At 42.0% G+C, this 23565-nt stretch overlaps 1 protein-coding gene across 1 annotated transcript in view; it reads left to right on the top strand.

Moving 5' to 3' along the window:
* The first annotated feature begins 4950 nt into the window (after positions 1-4950).
* The window catches only part of SYN2 (synapsin II), a 172061-nt gene continuing 153446 nt past the window's right edge, over positions 4951-23565 (top strand). Inside the window, exon 1 of the mRNA XM_071550948.1 lies at positions 4951-5426. Within this exon, the coding sequence (XP_071407049.1) occupies positions 5059-5426 (368 nt within the window). The 5' untranslated portion in view covers positions 4951-5058. The remainder of the gene's footprint in view (positions 5427-23565) is intronic.

The following is a 23565-nucleotide window of genomic DNA, read 5'->3' on the forward strand; positions in this document are numbered from 1 at the left end:
GGGGTTTTCTCTAATTAGGAGAATCTTCAGGTTTCCCAGGGCAAGAATCCAAGCCTGTGTAAGGCTGTAGTTTGGGTGTGCACACACTTGCAGTTGGTGTAACTCAAGTCCACAGCTCTGTTGTTTTTGGCAGATGAACATCTTTTATCTTCTATACTTTTTCTATGGCCTTGGTGTAGTATTTCTTGTTAGCTTTATTCTTGGACATCAAACAAAGTGAAGTCCTAAATTATACAACTGGCAGCTATACATTAACTAGAGCTTATGAAGAATTTATATTTTTCTGCATTTTAAAAATATGTTTACTCTGCTGCCTTGGTCCCATTCCAGTGTAACATTCACTGTGACTATATGTCTTATTTTTGTTGCTCAGAACATCTGCTATTTGTTCCTTTCCATAATGGTGCCTCTCCTTCACGCCAAGTTGTGTTGATAGGATTTTCCTATATAATAGCTGAAGTTTATAAACAGTTTGTTTTAAAAACCCTGTATTTACTCATCTGCAAAATACTGAATGTGTCTTACTCGTTGGGATTTCTCAGTTCATTTAATGATTTTTATCTAATACAGAACATGGATTTTAAAAGAACGCCCTCTTCACTGAGAGGCAAAGAAATAAATCAGATTTTTCTGAGATTCGTCTTGTAATAAAGACTGTGGTCTCAAACCCAAAGAGTAGAAAACACAAGAATTACAGGAGGTGATATGAGCTTACCAGATTTATTGCTACATTCCTCTAGGTATATGTCCCAGTTCAGCAGCCGGGACCAGTTTATCCCTGTGTGGGTGTGGTCAAAGCTGGGCATTCTAACCCCTCTGTCACATTGCCCAGGAACTGTTCCCAATGGACCATTGGCAGCAGCTGCCCAGGACACACCTGAGCCCTCAGGCTGGGAGCTGGTTGGGAAAGAAGCCTGGCAGAGGAGCTGGGAGAACTCCCCTGCAGGGAGTCCTTGGCACCTCCACACCCACCTGAGGGCTCAGCTCTGCTCATGGGCCAGCAACGATTCCAAAATCCCCCCTGACTGCCAGAGTCAGATCCCCCAGTGTGGAACTTCCTGCCCTGGGGGAGGGACTGGGGGCTCCCACCTGCACCTGAGGGGAGAGAATCTGGGGGTTTTGGGACTTGGGGAACCACTCATGGGATCCAGAGGAGGAGCAGAACCTGGACAGGAGGAGCCCACCACCCTCCACCAGACTGTGCCATCACCTGCACCAACAGGTTTGTCCCTTCCTTTTCCTTTGGACTCGGAGGAACCACGTGGGGCTCAGCAGAGGGGCCACCAAACCCCACTGTGTTTGTGCCCCAGGGGGCTGGGTTCTACTGCTGGGGTTTGTGGGTTAAACCAAATTTCTGTTTGTGCCATTTGTTATTAAATTGTAACTCTGACTTACAATCTCTTTTGTTTTGAGTTCATTTCTCCTGATGGTTTACCTTTAAACTAGTACAATGTACAATGTCAGTAAACACTATTTTGTATATATTTTAATATACATGTTATTCCATAAAGTTGATATATATTTAAGTACCTCTTATTTATATAGTCAATTTATCAGTCCATGTGTATAATTGTTGTATTTTTGTTATATTTAAAGGTTAATTATTTAGACTTCTGAGGCTTGAGTTCTGAGATACTTGCAAGATTGCCTTCAACCTTTACAGAATATTAGTCTGAGTAAGGGCAGCACTACTTGAGCCTTAATTACGTGGTAAAGCCTGCTTGAAGTTCCTTTGTATTTATATCAAGGTATTTAAAAATAAAACAAAATAAAACAAATAACCAATAAAGTACAGAATATAGTGAGCCAAAAAATTAGATACAAAATATATTTCTTAGTAGGAAATGGAAAGATATTATGACTTCAGGTTTTGGGATATAGAGATTGTACTTTAACAGGCTTTTATTGTCTGTAATTATTTATGTGACCTGTAGTTACCATTCACGTAGGTTGTAGTCTGTCTGTTTCCATTACAGATTATTCCCATGTCACGTACCGAATTACTGAATTTGTTTTGAACTCCCCCTCACATCTCAGCAAGCATTATTCATGAGATTACAAGTCCTCTTCTGCAGTATGAATTCATCCCTGTTCAAAGCTTGCAAAGGTAAAAGTCTAGTCTCTAATAAATTATGATTTATTAAATAAATTGTCATGGGTTTCTAGATAAGATTTAATGGACTGCTGAGCAGAGAGGACGTATAACACAGAACAATTTTTGTTGTTGTTCCTTTCAGGAACATGACCATCATTCAGGAAATGACCATCTGACAAAAAACCTCTTCTGGTTAATTTGTGTTCTCTGATACTGTTCATAAATCAAAGCATGAGGGTTCCTAGATTTGGGAGGGGAGGATTAGGCTGACTTTGTGTCCTTTCTAAAGCGATAACTGAGGCAGTTACTCACCGGTGTGCCTATTTCTGTCACATCTTCATATGGTTTAACTGCACTTCTGCCACCTTGGACAACCAAGTGCAAGGAAGATCAGAAATAGAAAGCTGACATGTTTTTGCTTCAGGGGCATCGTAACAGCAGGAGTTCTGGAAGAATTCAGTGAAGCTGTCTAACGAAAATCAGTGAACGTGTGCTAGCTGAGATGCTTCATCCTTTCTTTTTAATTTTTCTCTGAGTTTGCCAACACAACTAATCCCCACTAGTTTGATCTCTTTTCGCATTTTGATTTCAATGTGAAGAAACAAAACTGGATTTAAAACTGCTATTGTGTTCTCTGCTTTGATATTGAGTCATTTTGTCATTTAATATACTGGCAATTCAGTATTAGCACTTCCCAATAGACATAATCATGTTGAATTATCTCACAAATGTGTTGAGAGGTGTTGAAGTATCATTAATAGTAGATTGGACAAAAAATGCCACTAGTTCATTTTTAGGCACAGTTTCATGTACTATTAAATTCAGCAAGCTCCCTGTAATACCTACTGATACTCTTTGGACAAAGTTCTCCATCACAGAAACAACAGAGCTACATGGAGAGTTCTGCTTTTTGCTTTGTTCTGCACTGGAGATCAAATTTTTGAGACTTTGACCACATTCAGCTGCCAGTTGTCTTACTGCAGTTTTGCATTTATAAGGTGGCCACAACACTATTTAAAAAGCCTCTGACTCTAGCAGCTGAGGATGACTGATATTTTTAAAAGTTTTTGGCAGCGTAGTGCTAACCATGTAGTAAGGTAAAGTAAAAACCAACCAACCAACCAATCCCAAAAATATCTCTCAAGTCCAAATTTCTGGGAAGAGGCTTGTAGACAAGAGCCAGTGCATTAAAAGTGAATAAAGTGTGCAAATTGGGAAGTACCTTCTGTTCTAGCATTCCACATAACCACAACATATTCAGAGTGCACAGGATAAGTGAAAAGGCTCCTGCTACTTGTCCAAACACTGAATAGCTTGTGAAATCAGAAAGGGCAACCATTTTGGAGAGTGTTATCCAATTCAAACCAGTCCTTAGAATCTGAAAGTGTGTGGTTGGACTGAAAACATAAAAGGAAGTACCCTGGTTAGGAATCAGATTTCATCAATAAAAAAACAAGTCTTCTACACAGATATGGTAATAAGGGTAGATCTTGCATCACTGACATTTGAACATTGTTTAATATTTTTTTGATTTTGTTATAATTATTCTCTCTAGATCCTACTAGTCCTACATTTATCTAGATCTAAGTGCATGTGCACAACTACTCTGGCAGTGTGGGCCACAGGGTGGTGAAGTGACTGGAACACTCTAATTGCAGCTGGAGCTTGGGGTTGTTCCACTCGTTTACATTTTCTGTGTCCTACATGCAACAAGCTGTACCTGCGTGTACGTACAAGGGCTTGGCAGAGGCAACATTTTCCTGCATTGTGTCCATTGTATTTAAAATGTAGCCATCCTGTGATAACCTTGCTGTTTTACTAGTTTTCGTCACTATATAGCACATGAACATTTCTAAATTCAGCCATTCATTACAGAATGCTGTGCAGTTCTACCTGTAACCTTCAAACTGTTACAGTGCTAGCACCAAGGATTTTATTGAACCTCTAACTTTAAAAGAAATTGCTGAATGAATTCACTGTTTTTTTCATATTAGAGCACCTGTTACATGCAGTATGGCCTGGAAAGATCAACTGCAAAATGATTTGTGATTATGTGTATTTTGCATAAAAGGATAAAGGCTGAGTTATGTATTTTATGTTAAATGTATAATGATTATCCCAAAACTCAGGGGAAAGGGAATTCAAATTACTCTTAAAGAAAGTCTACCTTTTAAGAGATGAAAAAGCACTCATAATTCTCATGACAATGTAGAATTCCTTGAAGATGCACAGCATTTCACCTTCATTACACTGTTTTTTAAAATAAACAGCGCAGGGGGGGATATTATAATAGAGGCTTCATGAGTATCTCGGAGGATGCCGGTGCGGCAATGTTTGCTCGCAGATAGCGCAGCTTGGAGCTGGGGTTGCTGCCCTCGCACGCTGCAGTGGCTGCACTGGGGGCAGCTGGGCCGTGTCCTCCTCCGCTGGAGCGTGTCCCGTGTCAGCACATCGCCGCGGTGTCTCGCAGGTGCCTCCGGCCAGGGCGGGGCCGTGCCAAGCGCTCCCTCCCTACCCCTCCACCCGCTGCTGCTCTGAACGGGGACCTGCCGGGCTGCAGTCCGGGCTGAGCTCCGGCCCCCGGGCTGGCAGTGACCCCCGTGCCCATCCCCGGCCCCGGGACTGCAGTCGGGGCTGAGCTCCGACCCCCAGGCTGGCAGTGCTACCCGTGCCCGGCCCCAGGGCTGCAGTCGGAGCTGAGCTCCGGCCCCCGGGCTGGCAGTGCCCCCCGTGCCCATCCCCGTGCCCGGGGCTGCAGTCGGGGCTGAGCTCCGGCCCCCGGGCTGGTAGTGCCCCCCGTGCCCATCCCCGGCGCCGGGCGCGGCCGCCCCCTGCAGGCGGGCGGGGGCAGTGCGGGCGGAGGCGGCGCCGCCGCCGCGGCCGCAGAGAGGCGGCGACCGCTCCCGCCGGCGGATCGCAGCCCGCGCCTCTCCGCCGCAGCCGCGCCGCTCCCGCCCGGCCAGATGATGAACTTTCTGCGGCGCAGGCTCTCGGACAGCAGCTTCATCGCCAACCTGCCCAATGGCTACATGACCGACCTGCAGCGGCCGGAGCCGCAGCAGCCGCCGCCGCCGCCCCCCGCGGGCTCCTCGGCCCCCGCTTCAGCCTCGCCGGCCTCGGAGCGCCGGCAGCCGCCGCAGCCCGCGCCCCCCCAGCAGCAGCCGCCGCCGCCGCAGCAGTCGGCGGGCAGCAGCTTCTTCAGCTCTCTCTCCAATGCCGTGAAGCAGACAGCGGCCTCGGCGGGGCTGGTGGATGCGACATCCGCCGTCTCCGCGGCTGTCGGCAGAAAGTTCAAGCTGCTTCTGGTCATCGACGAGCCGCACACGGACTGGTAGGTGTCCCCGCATGCCCCTACGCGCCTAGCTCCTTATCCTCCTTCCCCTCCGTCCTTCCCCCATCCTCACTGCTGTACCTTCTGCCGCCGATCTTTTCCTCGGCAGGCGTGCGCTCATCTGGGGCAGTGGGACGCGCCTCGGCCCCCGTAGGTTGAAGGTGCGGGTGCGGGGGCTCGAAGGCGCCCGGCAGAGCCCCCATCTGCAGGGCAGAGCATCCCATCTGCAGGGCAGAGCCCCCATCTGCAGAGCAGAGCATCCCCTGCCGGGCAGAGCCCCCCATCTGCTGGGCAGAGCCCCCATCTGCAGGGGAGAACATCCCTTGCCGGGCAGAACCCCCCATCTGCAGGGCAGAGCCCCCATCTGCAGGGCAGAACATCCCTTGCCGGGCAGAGCACCCCCCGCCCGGCCTCGCTGAGGAGCTGGAGCGCAGCCTTACACACTGGAAGATGGGGCTAAAACCAGCAAGCCCCGGAGCGCCTGACTAGCCTTGAAGTCTGTTTTTCATCACAAAACTAAATAAAACGTATTTACTGCCCTGACAAAGCATATCCTGTGTTCTCTGGCGAAATAAAGCACTCTTGTGTAGCGGCAGGTAGGATTTAGGTGTGCTGGGCACGAATTTCCCTGTGAAACTGCGTGTGGCTGTAGCGGTACGTGTGTTGATTCATGTTTACGAGCTGATTCGTTCTCACGCAGATCCTGCTGCTTCTGTGGCAGCGTCTCAGATGCGCTTTCGGGTGAAGGTCCTTCAGGGTACTGAGGACCAGCCCTCTGTTCTGCCGTGGCGCCGGGAATTCGTGTTAATTAACTTGGTAGGTTTTATTTGGGCTGGTTTGCTTCCACTATCAGCATTAAAAATGTGGCATTTACAAAACGTAGAACTTGTCCATCTGCTCTTCCTCCTGTGCCTGGCTGGTACCAGCGGGAGAGGTTATGGCTGTTCAGACCTGTTTATCACGGACGGCTCCGGAGGATGCTGTGCTTTAGAGGAAAGACGTATTCCCGTTAATCCTTTTTTAACTTGTTTCCCTGTGTGTTTACACGGCAAACTGTGAATCGTCTTATTCGCTGTTGCTAATAACAGCATGGAAGGTCTTAACAGTGCCTTAAAATAATATGGAGTAAAACAAGGATGTTTTTATAACGCATCATTCAGTAATGGATTGTGGGTTTGTGATTTTATTGTCATCTTCTCAAATTTACGGCATTAATGTCTAGATGCACTTGTGCAATGCTATGATGTGATCCAATTTGCTTTAAAATGCTACTTTAATAAAATACCTGAAACTAAAATATAAGCCTTTATCTATAGCAAATACATTAGTGTTAAGATAACATTACCTGTTACGTTTTTCAGGTTTTGTCGTCTGTGCTTGGTTTTATGGTTGGATCTGTGTGCTGTAGTGGGTTTTGTGTTTGTTTTTGTTTTGGTGGTTTTTGGGGGTTTTTTGTTTGTTTGTTTTTTTTTTTTTTAAAGGTGGTTGTATCTGCCAGACTAAGGCAGTCTCTGTACCTACGTCATGGAGATGCATCCATGGCCACTGCTCACTGCCTTGCAGAAACAACTATTTATCTCATATTCTACAGTGCACAGATTCCTGCTTGGGAGATTCAGTAACTCTGTATGTTCATCACGTTTGTTTCTGAGACAATTTTTCTGTGCTTACTGAAGCTATCCTGTGTATTACGAACATGGCATTTTTCACATACTTGATAAACACACCCCAGATCAACACAATCTGTTGATAGTGGCAGAGCTTTGAAAGCTGTGCATGGTGAGTGCCACCAAGAGCACTCCAGGTAGGAGACTGGATGCAGTGACAAATGTACACAAGGTTACTCATGCCTACTTGGTTTTGCTTCCCCCCTCCTCCTCCTGATATGTGACATGGATACATATTAGTTCTAGAAAGAACATTTTGTTATAGTGGCTCTTTCCTCTCCAAGAAACGAGCACTTTTGTAAGTGAAGATTTTAAAATAAATTTTGAAAAATATATACATGATTCCCTTCTAACTCTGGATATATGTGTATTCTTATAATACATGCAGGAGAGTTTGCTCCATACCTTTGGAGGTGTGGATGTCCATATGGATATGCATTGATCTGCTGTAGAATTCAGCTATATGGGATAAAATGGAATATGTATTATAATTTGGGGGGAGGGGAAAGGAAGAGGCACTGGCAGCAAGTGAGTGTCTGATGGCCACCCCCAGCTCTGCCTGCTGTGCTGCACTGCCGAGCAGTTCAGCAAGAGGACGTTTGGAGAGCTGCTGTCATGTGATGCACTGAGCAATCCCTGTCAATAACAAGAAAAACAACACCAAATCATCTCTTCGAGCCTCCCAAGAAACCTTTGCAGCTGATTTACCTTAACCCTAAGAGGAAGATCATATGCTGGGCATTTGTTTTCACTATCCTTTGAGCTTTGTTGTGTATGTCTTAAATTGAAAATGTATTTATTGCTTTTGGATTGCAGTTTCAATAGAAATCAAAGGATTTGGGTCTGGACGACACTGAAATCCTGCTGATTCAGTATCCTCTTTTAATCCAGAGCCAGAGGAAGCATAAGCACCTTCTTCTGTCAGCAAAGGATTTTCCCTCTTACTCTGGCATCAAAGGAACATTTTGTTTCTAATATATTTTATTCCTATGAAATATTGACTCATACTTGAAGTGTGTGATTTAGTAACCCAACATTGTTACCCAACATGATCGAATCATATAGGATAGTCTACACAGCAACAAATGCTCAGTTGTTGTTGTATTTTATAATCTTGATCCCAAGGACATCTTTCCTCAATTTCTTGCCCTAAGAAGTTTATGCTAATGCAAGTCTTTAAAATTACTTTACTTTTATGAAATAGGACAGGGGGAGAAATGGGAGAATTGGCTTATCTATACTAAGTTGTATATTTTTGTTTTTACCATGTTACCTAACTTCTTGGGGCAGTCCCATGGTGTAAAGCAGAGCACTCTGGGCTCTGAATCCCAAGGACCTGAGTTCCAGTCTCAGTGGGACCGTCCCCTGGCAGTTCAAGGCCTCCCTGCCATCCCATCCCGTCAGATCTCGGATGCTCAGCAGGGTCAGCCCGGTCAGTACTGGGGGCTGTGACAGTCCTGAGGACTTCCCTGTCACTGGCCAAGCTGGCTCGGCCGTGGCAGATGGACCTCAGGACTGAAATGGTGGGGCCAGTTCTGCTCACGCTGAGCCTCACCTGAACAATCCCCTGCACAGGCTGGAAGGGCTCAGCCACGTGGGGAGAGCCCTGCCCAAATCTTCCTTCATGAAGTCTGGCCATACATACATATCTAACTTCTTAAGGGAAGAGAAAATGCAGGTGTTGTGTCAAACTATCCTGCAGGTTCTTTGAAACTTGCAGCCACATAGATGAGAGCGACCTCTAAGGGCTTCTTCCAAAGGCAGGACTGCAAAATAAGCTGGTGTCAAAGACATTCTGCCATCTATGGCTTTACATGTGCCCCAGTGGCAAGTGAAGGGCAAACAGGAACACAGGCTGCAGGTTGTAGTCAGCTGTCAGAGACAAATCCAGGAGAAGTGATCTCTGTTGGTTCTGGTTCTCATGGAAGACTTTGTTTTAATCACTTTGGAGTAGATGAGCCTTTGGTCCTAAAGTGGAAGCAAATTGTCAGCGATTGTTTCCACCAATTATCACTGAAACTTTCTGTCATTGCAGACCTGTAATGCAAACACTCCTTCCAACAGAACAGTACTATTAATTTACTGAATGGCACTGGAAAAGCTGATTTTATTTTCAGGGCCTATTCTTTATGCATTTGAGTATGACATCCTTTCCATCTGCAGGTGTGTACGAAACAGACCTTTTCAGTACCTTGATGCCCAGAACCCCTTTCTGAGTTAACATATCTGGTTGAGAACCCTCCAAAGCATTTAAAGATGTAGTAGAAAAGTGCCTAATTCACAGATGCTCCATGGATCTGTTGGGGGTGGGGGAAAGCCTCAAGAACCACTTGTTAGTTTTAATGATGAAATGATGTGTGAGACTACAATGGCTGTTTTGCAGCTTTAGGGATCTTTGTTGATATCTTTACAAATGGAGGAAACTAAGAAGTGAAATAATTTGTTCAAGGTCATCCAAGAGATTACTGACAGAGCTATATACAAGCCTAGGCAGCTTGCTTAACCTTTTCTTTTAACTCTAGTTTCCTAGTTACGGCTCTGCATTAAGTGTCCAAATTTTCCAGCTAGATAAGTTTATTTTGAAATGTTTTTCATTTCCTCAGGAAATAACCATTTTGTTCTGTACACAAAAAGTACTGAATCTTCAGTGCTGAACAAGCAATTGATTAGAGGCCATACATCAGTGGCAAGGTGCCAAAGTGCTGTGTGTAGATTATTATCTTTATTAAAAGCTTATGTGTAATATTTAGAAAGCTGTTTCAATACTGAAAACTAATCATTGCTTAGTCTGTCTTGTGCTTTAAAGCTTGAATATAAAAATCGTTGGCAGTAATGATGAAACTATAAAAAGAGTCAAGTTGGAAAAATTTGTTCTTCTATTTTTAAGCACAAATCTGGTTAAAAGTGTCATTACCCTTTCCTCCCGCCCTCCTGTCCCCTCATTTAATGTTTAGTGCATTAGTAGTTAATTATCTTGTGAAAGGCCCAAAAGATAATCCTGAAATGGCTGGGACAAATGCTACATGAAGAGCAAAGTTACCATTTTAAAACTACTGAGTCATTGATGGGTAAACATTGCCCATGATAAATGTTTTTAATATGAACACTGCTGTCACAGCGCAGAAAAACACTGGTTTATGACACAAAAATGTGATAAAGTGAGCAGCACAAGTTTCTTAGGGTTCGGTTGGTTTTTGTGGGTTTTTTTTCTTTTGCAATTACGAGAAGGTGGAAAACAGTTTCAATTAAAAATACATGTGTGATTGTTTTATGAAGGATAATTTCCAAACAATTTGCATGATTGCACTGCCCTGAGACTTCACTGCAGTCTTTCTCTTTGGCAGGGATTGGTTTAATTGTGTATAACTAATTAATATTTCCCTACTCCAGTTGAACTGGAGTTCTCATTTGTCTTCTTTGCTTGTAACATGTTGATTTAGTAAATGCAGGTTTTTTGCATTCAGTGTAAGTTTTCTGTTAGCAAGTTTTCCAATTTTAGAAGGTGTCATTTGGTTTCAATAATGCATAACTGAGGGCAAGTGCTTTGCCCAAGCACTCCGCAGTCCTGTGGGATGGCTCTGGAGGAGGACAGTGTCCTTGCCAGGCTCCTGGCAAGCTGCCACCAGGATGAAATACAGAGCCACAGGTGAAATGAACTGGGGAGGGAGACCCAGGCCAGGGGCAAACATGGAACTTGTGCTGATGGCACAGAGGGAGGGCACTGAAGGGATCCCTTGGCACTTGTTCGGGGGCTGAAGGTGAGACGTGTTTGGGGCAAGGCAAGTCAAGGACAGTGGTGTTGCAGAGGAGTAAGAAGTCTGCTTTCTGGAAGAGTCTAAGCTCTTAAGACTGAATAAATGGTCAAATGGAGAGTGTAAGGAAAAGGCAATCTTATCAATAGATGTATGGGAATTAAAAACATACATTATCTCAGTTCGTTAAAACTTGGTGCTTATAACACCAAGGTCACGGGTTCAATCCCCCTGTTCATTTAAGAGTTGGACCTGATGACCCTTTTGGGTCCCTTCCAACTCAGAATATTCTGTGATTCTGTCCTATACTAAGTTCCTTTTATTAATTTAAAAAGCTAATTAAAAACTGCTATGTCTTTTGCAACAATAAACTGCTAAAATTAAGGGAAAAGTAACCTCACCTTTGGATTAACAGTGTAATCTTTTAAGGAGGCAACAGGTTCCTTAAAACTCCTGAAACTGAGCAAGAGGCGTAAAAATTTTACTTGGTTTCTCTAATTTTTGCTTCACATGAAAATTTCCCATTTCAAAAGTATCTTTTTGAGACCTCTCAGTCTAGTTCTAGTTATGGCCATTGCACTGAGTCCTTAGCCCCCCAGAAAGGAGCTGGCAAATGGATTTTCCATGCAGATTGTGTGTGCTTAGACAGCTCCTTACAAGCAGGTAATTAGATCAGCACCTCTTCCCAGCACACGCTTCAGCCTCCAGCCCTGCATTAAGGGCTCTCTGCTTTTGCAATCAAAATCACAACACAATTAAAGGAGAGACACAGGCCCAAGAACTTGTGTCTCTGGGCTGGGAGGGCACAGGCACACAGAGGAGACCACGTGGGTTTCTGCAGAGCAAGGTCACCTTTATCCTGAACTCTGTCTTAATCTCCTAGGAAAAAAGGGGTGAAGTTTAGCTTGTTGAGCTGTTACCTGTTCTTCATCCATATTTTGAATTCCAAGTCCATGCTGGCAAGGGCCTGAGAACCAGGACATGCAGCTGAGTATGGAACAAAATCTGAACTTGTAGTGCACAGCAACCTCGTGCAAGTTGTGTTCCATGTCTGTTCTCTGAGGCAGCCAGCTGGTACAGCACCAGACAGTGTGTTCTGGTATTTTAAGATGATCTAAGAAAAAATTGCTGATTTTTTTTCTGTTTATCTACAGTTCTGTCATGTGGAATACTTTGCTATATTAGTATAAATAGCAAAACACAGTATGTGATAGAGATTACCTTTTTGACTAGATATAAAATTTTAAAAAAAGCTCTTAGTGGAAAACACTTTGTCCTCCATACTCCATGTATTGCTGTATATAAACAATCTCTTACAGGCTCCAATGTCATTTTAGGCAACTTAGTGTACATGAGATGCTGACTACAGATTTGGAGATATTCTATCTGTTGTCCTGCCTCATCCCATTCCTGTCCCCTGTACTCAAGATCCAAGTGATTTTTATTTCTTCTTGACCTTTGGAGAGATGAGAGAAATATCTCTGAAACTTAATAAAACCTATAGTAGCATGCTTAGTTGAATAGGTGCTATTAGGAAAAAAGTTTGCCAATGTTTTCTTCTAAAGTTTGCCTTCATAGAAAGTAAATGGAAAATGGGCAAGGAAATAATGGATATTAGGCAGGTTTGTTTCAAAGCAGTGAGGCTAAAGTAAGAGTTGAATAACAAATTGGTTTGCAGATTACAGAACCAAGTAAAATATGAAATTCTATTTACAATCTATTCAGAATTTGATAACAGTTGGCCAGTAGCAAACTGTAATCTGTTTAAAGAATAGATTAATAAGACCTATAATATTACACTTCTTATTGTTCATCCTGAAAACGTGTGTGCAAAGGAACTCCCATATTCTGAGCTGTACCTGTTTTCAATGGATGTTGTAAACACTGTAGGGCACTGGCAGACTGTACATACTTTCGCTGAAATCTTTCTGCAAAAGATGGATGTTAACTGTTCCTACAGCATCTGAATGTTCTTAAGGTAGTGACTGCAGCAATATGCAGTTTTAGTGTCAGCTCTCAATAGCACATTGCAAGTCACCCGTGGAACAATCCATATCCAAGACCACATAATTGTATCACTTTGGCTCTCAGAAATCTGCTTTAGGACCATTGCAATAGGCTGGTGTTTGGGATTTTTGTACATTTGTAGATAAGATACACTGCAGTCTGCATTTAAGAATGTGATAAAACCTCAGTGAAAATAATTGAGTATGAAGGTGTGTCTGAGGAAGAGACTGACACAGACAGTTAGGTTTGCATCTACAACCTCCACAGAAGGATTCTAACCTGGTTGGATCAACACACCAGCAAAGGGTAATTACAAGTAGGTGGAAAAGTTGTAAGAATGGAAAAGAGTAAATTGGCGGAGAAAGCAGTGTTGTAGGTGACAAAACGTGAAGCAATAAATGCATAAATTATGAAGTAAATGTTACCTGCAGTAATGATATTGTTTCCAAAGATTTACCTTGTGGAGAGAAAAAAATGTGCAATGAGGTGATAAGACTACATAGCCTCTGTGGGTGGGAGAGCAGTGTCATACCTTGGTCTGGAATGAAAAATGCTTGCTTGATTGCACTGCTGCCTTCGCTAATTAAACACCTTTATCTGTGCCGAGCCAAACTGGTCTTCTCAGAGGAGAGCTTGTGTGCTCCCAGCCAGCTGAAGGGACAGGGATTCAGGGTGACACCAGCTTGGTTAGGCTTGATTAGCCTTGGTGAACCACACCTATTAAAGCTTTGTAAAAATGTAAAGGCTTTGCCCTTTTTGCCACACTCACTGCCACCATAGGTGTGTCCCTACCTGACTGATCCTGAAATAGCAAGGAACTAATTCCTAACAAGAAGTTGGTGACTAAGCAAAAGCCATGAAAGTGTTGACTTCAGAGGACACCAACTCTTGAATGGAATGGGCTGTTCTGGTTTTCCTGCAGGTATCCTGAGCAGCCCAGGCTTCCCTGGGCTGGGGCTCAGCCTTAGTGGCCTTAGCTCCAGCTGTGGCAGGGCACAGTGAGGGATGTGCCGTGGGTGTGTCTGCCCAGCCCTGGGCACATAGCATGGGCTGCCAGGACACACCTGCCCTCTCCTTTTAGGATTGCCCCTGTAGGTGGGATCACTGAATTAACAGATGGGCCCAGCAGACAGTGCTGGAGAGCACAGAACTCCAGGCTCTGCAGAACCTGCTGTTCTCTGCACACTGTGGTTGTCTCTGTCCTTCCTGAGCCTCTGTGATTGAGGAGGTGGAAGACACGTGGAATGCCCCAATGTTGTGTCAGTGCAGCTGGGAACGCTGTGAGCAGCATTCTCTTGATTTTCACCTTTGAACACAGTGTTGGCTTGGGCTCAGCCCAGTTTTGTGAGTTACTGTGAGCTCCTCAAATGAGAGGTGGGAGCAAGAAAAGAGGAATTAGGGACATAGTCCCAGCTGTGCAAATAGAGGCATAAATGTGTTTTTCCTATTTTCCTTTTAAAACCCAGTCAGCTCTAATAGTGTGATCACCTCTTTTTGCCTCCTGTCACATGCCACCATCAGCCATTCAGGTGGTAGAAGTTGTTACAAAAGGCGAGTTTGGTACAACCATTAAATGCATTCCCTTCTTGCTTTTTTTCAATATCTGTTTCATGTTGGACCTTGCTTGATTCATCACTTGGTCTCTATAGCTTTATATCCCAATTGATTATTGGTGTTTCTAAAACATTTTTTACATTGATTGATAGTAGGAGTTATTAAAAAATTTAAAATACACACATTTCTTTGAATTTTTATCAGGTGATTAAAAATATAAAATAATATTAGAGCTCCATATAAAAAAAATAAATATTTTCATTCTATTCTAAAGCACCCACATAAAATGATTTGACATAAACTGCTATATTTCTTCAATGTAATGAATAATTTCTTTTTATATATTATCTTATCAAAATATTTTTATAAATGGATTAAAGAGAAATGGATTAAACAAAAATTATATGACCTTAAGGGAAAATATATTGCTATAACTTCCTGTCCTCAACACTAGGAATTTCATAACTGAGTGTGAATTTAGATCCTCTCCATGTACATCTGAAAATAAAGTTCTCTCAAGCGAGAAGTGCTGTTATCTCCCAATTTTGCCCTTGCAAAGCTACTTATTGAATGTTTATGAAAGATTGACCTTTTATTGCTTCTGCTTTCTTACTGATAAAACTGTTTGTAATTCCATTGAAACAGCACAGACTGAGTACGTTAAACTCCAGTCTGAGATCAGTCACTGTCTCTGAAGTCTCACATCTGGCGAGCTCAGATGGTTCCAGAGGGGAAGGGTCTGCAGTATTGCACCGCCTCTTAGTTGGGTTTGATGGTTTGGGTTGTGCTGAAGATCATTTCCACTGAAAGCTCTTTCTGTGTGTGCACTTCATCCTGGCTTGTCATTAAGGAAGTTTTTAAAATGTCAGAGCATTCCTTCTCTTGTAGGACCAGACCCATTATTATTAGAAAAGCCACATGTCAGATTTGTGATTCTGGAAGTGTGATAAAAAGGTTTTATCATCAAACATGATAAATACATCTAATTGCACTGAGTGGCAATAAGGTTAAATAATGTGCTGTGACTACAGGACCTGTTTTATTTAATAGTTGTTGTCTCAGCCATCCACTGTTCAAGGTAAATAAAAATCACAGGGATATTTTTAATTAGAAAAAATTATTTATGAAACACTTGCCTTTGAAATGATAACCAAAATTATTTTTCCTGAGCCTTATGTAATTGCATACAATATATATTAGTAAAGGACAATAGTGTTTATAGTAGCACTTCTAAAATTTCAGAGTGAAAGAATATTTTAAGTAGTCGGGATGAGGTTTAAATACACTTAAAACAACAACAAAGAAGTTCTTTTAGTAGTAGTATGGACAGTGATGAGTGTATCTGTGTGTATGTGCACATACATATACATTTATTTTTTTTAAAGAAGAATATTTAGGAATTTTCCATGATGGGCATTGTCCCCACAGAGAACGGTTTGTAGTTGTAGTTTTCTGTCTGTTGGGTTGCACTGGAATAAAAGAAGGCCCTTCCATAGTGCCAGTGAGAAGTCTCTCAGCTGTTTCGGAGACACCTCCTGAGAATCTCTTGTATAGGTGGTAATGCAGAGGGATGGGATTTAAAGGGTCAGTATTTTGGGTCAGGTTGTACTTTACCTAAATTCTTTTAGTTTGCCCTGTGTTCGGGGGTTTTGTGCTTATTCATTTCCTTTCTGAGCAAGAAATGTCTGGGGTCAACCAGCAGCAACAACCTACACAAGGGTAAGATTAATTTTCTTGACCATACAGGAGGCCTTTCCAAAAAGTTACGCAGCTAATGAAGTTTTTGGTTTATGGATTGTTGGTTTTCTGCATTTTTTCTGAACAATGGGACCCATTTTAAATACACATTTGAGAACCCCAAATCCATGGCTGTTGGGTGGTCTGTTGATGACTTATCAGGTCCTAAATGGCCTTCAGAGGAAAATATAACTTCACAATAAAATGAGGTATTATAGTGTGATTGTTGTTGTCCAAATCCCTTGGTGGGAATGTCTACATATTTCAAGAGCAGTGCTCTGGTAGGCTTTCAGTGTAGAATAAATACCCTAGTTACTGTTATTCTGAAATCCAGGCTGCAGGTGATTTTATGTTAGAACACTATAATTAAATCTGTATTTTCTGGTTTGCTGTGCCTGAGGTAGCTTCTTACTGGGCTGGTGTAGGCTTGTTCCTGAGTGTTTGTTACTGACTTCTTGTTTGGGTGATCTAGAACAATGAACTTACAATGCTTTCTGTGGAACAGAGTCCCAGTGTTGGTTTCAGCCTTGAGAAAAATGTGTGGCAAACTGTCTGTCTGTCTGTCTGTCTGTCTGGGTGGGATGAAGACTCTGTGTGTGCAACTGTTTAACAAACACTAGTGTAAGGTTTAGAGCATGTTACTTCATTTCAAGACTTGTTTCCAGTTTGTGAATTTTCAACTGGGTGTTTTGAAAGGAAGCAAATGTAACTGATGTTGAGAAAACATTTATTTTTGAGAAATTCTGAAAGAGAGAGTCGTAAGTTTTCAAATATGTTATCAGGGTTGTTTGCACCCAGAGCTCCCACTTAAGGCAATGATGCTTAGAACTGTTACATAATGTTTTAACAGCTGCTTTTCAATTATTTGAAGAATTCAGGGAATTCAAAAAATTTCAACCTCAATGCCTTTCTCTTTTGTTCAGAATAACTGGGATATTCAAACATCAAATCTTCCATCAGCTGAAATGTCCAACTATAATCACAAGATTATTTTTTATATAATACACATGAGAGCTGTGTCCATGGATATGGAGTTATACAGTGGCAGGGGAGGGATCTCATTGCTGCTGTAGTGAGTGTTGAGCCACAGTCTGGGAGGTGACACTGCCCCTTACTGGGGTCACTCTGGACCACACTCCGGGAGGTAACACTCTCCCTTGTTGGGGACACTGGGCCACACTCCGGGAGGTGACACTCTCCCTTGTTGGGGACACTCTGGGCCATACTATGGAAGGTGACACTGTCCCTTGTTGGGGACACTCTGGGCCACACTCCGGGAGGTGACACTGTCCCTTGCTGGGGACACTCTGGGCCACACTCTGGGAGGTGACACTGTCCCTTGCTGGGGACACTCTGGGCCACATTCCAGGAGGTGACACTGTCCCTTGTTGGGGACACTGAACCACACTCCGGGAGGTGACACTCTCCCTTGTTGGGGACAATGGGCCACACTCTGGGAGGTGACACTGTCCTTTCCTGGGGACACTCTTGGCCACACTCTAGGAGGTGACACTGTCCTTTGTTGGGGACACTCTGCCCCACACTATGGAAGGTGACACTGTCCCTTGCTGGGGACACTCTGGGAGCTGCCCTGAGGGGCACCAGTCCAGCCCCAGCCAGTGGTACTGGATTATTTTGCTTGCAGGTTTGTCACAGCACTTCTGCAAGTACTGCAGTTGCACAAAATACCCCCAGAAGAATGAAGGATAGTAGAGTTTCCTTGTGTGATTTTATCTTATGATCAGAATAAGCAAACATCAACTTTTCATGCTGGACACTGAAAAGATACAGTTGTTGTAAAATCTGCAGCTTTGACAAAGAGTGAGTAATCATCCTATTACCATAACTAATAGCTTTAGAATATATGATAAAATTATTTTTTAAAAATACTAAAGGAAGCAAAAGGAGGATTTGAGTAAGTTTAAAACAGAGGTTTTTAGAAGTCAGAATACTTACCATGTCCTGAAATGTGTACAGTGCAGAATTTTTTACTTACTGGTTGGATTCTGCAAAATTGGCTATTTTGATGAGGTACTACAAGAATATAAAGTTACTTTTTGTGTTCCTTAAATAAGTCTGTATTTTAGACTAGTTTTTTGATAGGTGACTAGAAATCCTTTATCTCCAGATATTTGACTCCTCAAGATGAGAAGAGAATATTTTCACTTTGGGGACTTCAGCAAATAACTTTCATGATGGAAAATAGGATTATGTGTAACATATAAATCCAAGTAAATGATGTTAATCAGCAAAAGCAGCTTGTTGTAATCCATGGCTGATCAGAGCTGCCATCTCTGCTGCTCTGGTGTTTGAGTCGTGTACTGTGAGTGGCAATTCGTAATCTTGTTAGCACAGGACTCTTCTCCTTTGGGACACCAAGACCACGGAGTTGGACATGGATATGTGATGGTGTGTCCATGTGCATGTCTCTTTCTGCAGGAAATCAGGAATATTTGCCTGGAAGAGCTGACCAAGGCATGAAACTGTTCTGCACAAGAACAAATCCTTCAGTTTTGTCTGAAACATTTCTGAAAACTCAGGGTAAAAACCCATGACTGTAAGACTGGGAGAATTCTGTCAGTCTGTAAATGGAAAATAAATCAATTAGAAACAGCTTTGATCGGATAGTTAAAATTAAAAACATTCAATCATCTTTAAAACACTCAAAACCATTTCTGTTTAGATTCCAGTATGCAGGACCTGTCTATGTGGATTTTTTTATTCTATTCGAAAAGAATAAGTCTGGGTTTTTTTCTGTTGAAACTCAAACTGAGGCAAAGCAATGCCCACTTACTGTCTTTCACAATTCTCTTTGTCAGCTGTCTCCACTAATACTGCTATGTATTTTGAGGGCAGTGTGCAGTCAGCTTAAAAATGTTAAAAAATCCCAGCAATCTTTTAGGGCTATTTAAAAGCAGTAATTTTTATTTATTACGAATATTTCGGAACATGCTTTAGTTTGAAGCAAACATAACTGAAACTTTTTGGAATGGGTGAAGAGGAAAAATCCAAGTTTATGTGTTTTTCATGTCATTGTCTGTTTTTATTAACAAGTTCTAATCTGACCCTTGTTGAAACCTAAATGGAACATTTAGGGTGAACGTACTGTGGAGTTTTGTAAGGGACAGTGAAAGATGTAAAATAGGGATTAGGAATGTTCTGTCACAATTCCTGTGTTTATTTACTCTTGTGTTTTTCCACACGGGCAGCTCAGGATCTGCATGTGACAGCAATGATATTGTGGAGACATGATGTGGTGTAGTTATTAATGAAATTTTTACTAGTTACTTCTGGAAAGAGCTGCTTCAAACCACTTTTTAGAGATTAGTTGATTTTTCTGAAAAGTTTATTCCCAAATTTATTTTGCCATCTTCTATTTCAAATGGGTAAAATTTATGACATTAATTATTATGACAAAAATTGTGGTATTCTGCTCATAAATTTCTAATGTAAGGGGGAAATTATGTTCCTGTTCACCTTCCTTTTTTACTGGAGTCCTCCTATGGAAAAGTTGGAAGATAATGGAAAATTTAGTGCAGACTTTTATATCAAGAAATCATCACAAAATGAAGAGTAATATAATTCTTAGGACACAATTAAAGTGACTGCCAACAAATAAAATATTTGCCATTATTGGTACATATTTCCTCAGAAGAGCCCTTGGAGTTCTAAATAAAGTACCCTCATAGCTGATGCAGACGGTGTTAAAAAATCCCCTCTCCGGGATTTTGGGGATAAATGTGTTTCACTTGTCCCTTTTTCACTTTGAGGAATTGTATGCACCTGTTTCCAGCAGGAGCTGGAAAAAAATATATTCATAGAAGACTGAGACTTGCACTTTGCTTGTGGCTTAGCTGGGAATGTTTGTTTGCCCTCCCATCCTCATCCTTCCCCTCTCCCAGTCCTACACAGAGTGCTTATTCCTCTGGCCATCAGCTCTTGGTGAGGACAAGTTCACGGCCTGTGGTGAAGGGTGTGAAGCTACTTTGCTTCCTGGGCTGGAATAAATTGTCCTTGGTCAAGCTGTGATAACAGATTGTAAACTTTTCATCACTGGTTATGGATACACTCAGTGCATCAATGATACATTGAAGTGCATTCACTACCTGAACAGATTATTTTTCTGTCCTATATTTAAGCTACAATATCAATTACATTCGGGTTGTCATAATTCAGTTCTCTCCTTGTGCCCTTGCTGACTGTGTGAAATCAGCTTTTCCTCTTAACAAAATGTATCAAAGTACTGTCACTCCTATTTCATTAGAATATTTCTTAATAAGAACTTACTATTAGCTCACATTCATGTTTGGTTTTATCTCAGTATCTACTCCTTCCATAAAAACAAAATGACTGGCCAGATTTTCTGAGATGATCTCGGTGTTTAAAAGGAATAAAACTACTGAAATATGTATATGGCACTTAAAGTTAGACATTGGTTCAGATGTAGTAACATTATCTTATAGTTTCATGAATAAAGCAGATTTTGGGAGCAATTTGGTCATAGTTTGTTCCCTGGAAATAAATAGTATGGTACGGAAATAAATTACTGTGATAGCTACTATTCTAAACTGCTATTTAGTCAGTTAAAAGTACATTGGAGGAATATTGAAACCATATTTTCATAGGAAAATGTTTGAAGTTTGCATCAACTTTCATTTTTTCATGCCCTTCTCTTTTGCAGGTTTTTAGCACTGCAGCAACTCAGCTTTTGAGAAGACAGGTTGAGCAAGTGCTGTATTTCTAGACCATATTGCAGAACACTCATGGAGAAGAAATGTCCATTAATAATCTCAAATTTTTCATCTGACTCTGAGTTGTGATTAAGGACAGAATAATATGGATAATATGGAAGAAATAAATAACATTCATAAGCAACTGCTGTATTTTGCAGCTAAGGCCAAGAATTACTGGAGAAGCAAACCCCGGTGGCAGAGTGGGGAATGCAGTGAACAGCTCAAAAATAACAGGGCTTTCCTCAGCCTGTTATTTGGTGCTGGGGTTTGCTTGAATCATAGGGCACAGTGTTAGAAATTGCAAAATAAATCAGAAACAGGATGAAATTGAGAGTTGGACAGCTTTGAGTTAAGGCTTCAGTTCTGCAAAGATGGGCAGATGATAACGATGGCTGTTGGTCAGGTATTGACCCAGGAAATTACATAGAAACACCACAACTTCTCATCTGTAATGAGTGCAGGAATTGGAGGCAAATCTGTACTTGTCTGTTGGGTTTCAGTTTTCTTACAAGTCAGGAATGCTCTTGGTGAGATGTAGGGAACTCCCTGAAATCTCAATTTCCCTAAAAACCTGTAGTAATAAAGAATTCTGTGAGTGATAAATTCCATCAAATGAAGCATTTGGACTCCAGTCCTGGTTGGAGACTCCTGCCCAGCTGAGCCTTGTCCCCTGTGCACACAGAGGACACCAAACAGCTCAAGCCAAGGTGTGTGTGTGTTCTCCCACATGGAGTGGGAGCCACAGGGAATTAGAAACTGCAGCACAGGGCACAATTCCAGAATCACAGAATCACTGAGGCTGGAAAAGCCCTCCCAGCCCCTGGAGCCCACCCTGTGCCCGATGCCCACCTTGGAAAAGCCCTCCCAGCCCATGGAGCCCACCCTGTGGCTGGTGCCCACCTTGGAAAAGCCCTCCCAGCCCATGGAGCCCACCCTGTGCCCAATGCCCAAGCTGTTCCCCAGCCCAGAGCACTGAGTGCCACGGCCAGTCCTGCCTTGGGCACCTCCAGGGCTGGGCACTCCAACGCTCCCTGGGCAACCCCTTCTAAGGCCTGACCACCCTTTCCACGGAGAAATTCCTCCTGATGTCCAACTAGAACCTCTCCTGGCCCAGCCTGAGGCTGTGCCCTCTCCTCCTGTCCCTGTGCCCTGAGAGGCCTTCTAGTTATTTTAAAAAAGTGCCACTTGGGAAGATGTTTTGGGAAGCTTAGAACATGATCCTGAAGGACTCAGAGGATTACAGCTTTGGTTTGTTTTCTGTACAAGTGTTTAAATGTGATCTAACCAATTATTCCTGCTCTTTTTCCATAAGCTTCCTTGGCAAAACCAACAGCAAATTCCCCATGCTTCATGCCCTTTTCTAATTTTAAGTAATTAACCAATTTGGTCTGAGCTGATTGTAAATAGTTTCCCCCAGTCACTTGCCCTTAGGGATCTGTTTGGAACAGTAAGATTTTTAATGATGAAAGAACTGAGCAGCATTTTTATAAACAGAAGAATTCCAGAGAAACTTTTGGTGAAAAATTGTTGGGAGAGGCTCTGCTGAGTGGGAGGATGAGGATTTTGGTTTCTGGGTCCATTTTAGATGAACAAGTGGCAGCAGAGAGACAGTTTGAGTGAATCTTTTACTGCAGCCAGGGAGATTAGTGGTTTAGATTCAGTTTTTGTCAGCAGCAATGCCAACATTAAAGTACAGGTTATGGAGAGTAATTTTGAGCTGAATCATCACAGGTTTTTTTAATTGCAGTTCAGAAAGGCAGTCATTAAGAATTTCCCTGTTCTTTACTGATTGAACCTCTTGGAGACATGAACTTGTATTCTTCTTTCAATTCCTGAGCATATCTTAGAGTTTTGCTCTTGTATTTCCTTTGTACTCTCTTTAGATGTGGTAATTTTGTCAATTTTTTTACTTTTCTAAGTGGCATCCACATTTAGGTTTTGGCAAGGTTATCTGACTGAATAAACCAAGTTTTCTACTAATTTTTTTCATAGAACATTTTATTTTAAATGTCTATTTAAAATGTCAGGATTTGGTATTACTGTCTCCAAACTCTGCAGTGAAAGAAGTTTTGAGTGATGTGTCATCCACTGTATTCCAAAGTTCATTCTCACATAATCAAGGTAATGTCATTAACAAAAAGCATTTGGAAAAAAGAATTAAATATAAATAAATGTTTACTGTTTGCAAAACAAAGAATCAGTACCATAGAGTAATAGGCTATTTTATATGAATGAGAATTACTTCTATAAGGTAGATTCTTTATTTAAATTGATTTACAAAAAAGAAAAAAACAAAAACTTAGTAGTAAAAATGTGAAAAATTTAAGCTTTACTTTTTACTCTGTTTGCTCATAAATCTTGCAAAATCTTTGGCAATTTCTGCAGGTGAAGTGTGCAAACATAACTTTTTGCTATTTTGTTTTTATTGTAATAAAATTTTGAGAATTAAACCCATCAGGTCATTCTGTAACATATCTAATAGTGCCAGATAGTGATCTCAGAAGCATCCTCAGACTCTCTAGGAAGGACTGCTCATCTCTAAATTAGACAAAATCTTATTTAGTGATGGAAATAGCTTTAAATCTCATGAGTAATGAAGTCAACTTGCAGAATGTTCTGTTCTGGTTAGTTTATCTGTGTTCCTATTAAGAAGCCTTGTGCTTCAACTGAGCCATTTCTTTCAGTGTTG

Source organism: Pithys albifrons, chromosome 3, assembly GCF_047495875.1.
Source record: "Pithys albifrons albifrons isolate INPA30051 chromosome 3, PitAlb_v1, whole genome shotgun sequence".
NCBI lineage: Eukaryota > Metazoa > Chordata > Aves > Passeriformes > Thamnophilidae > Pithys > Pithys albifrons.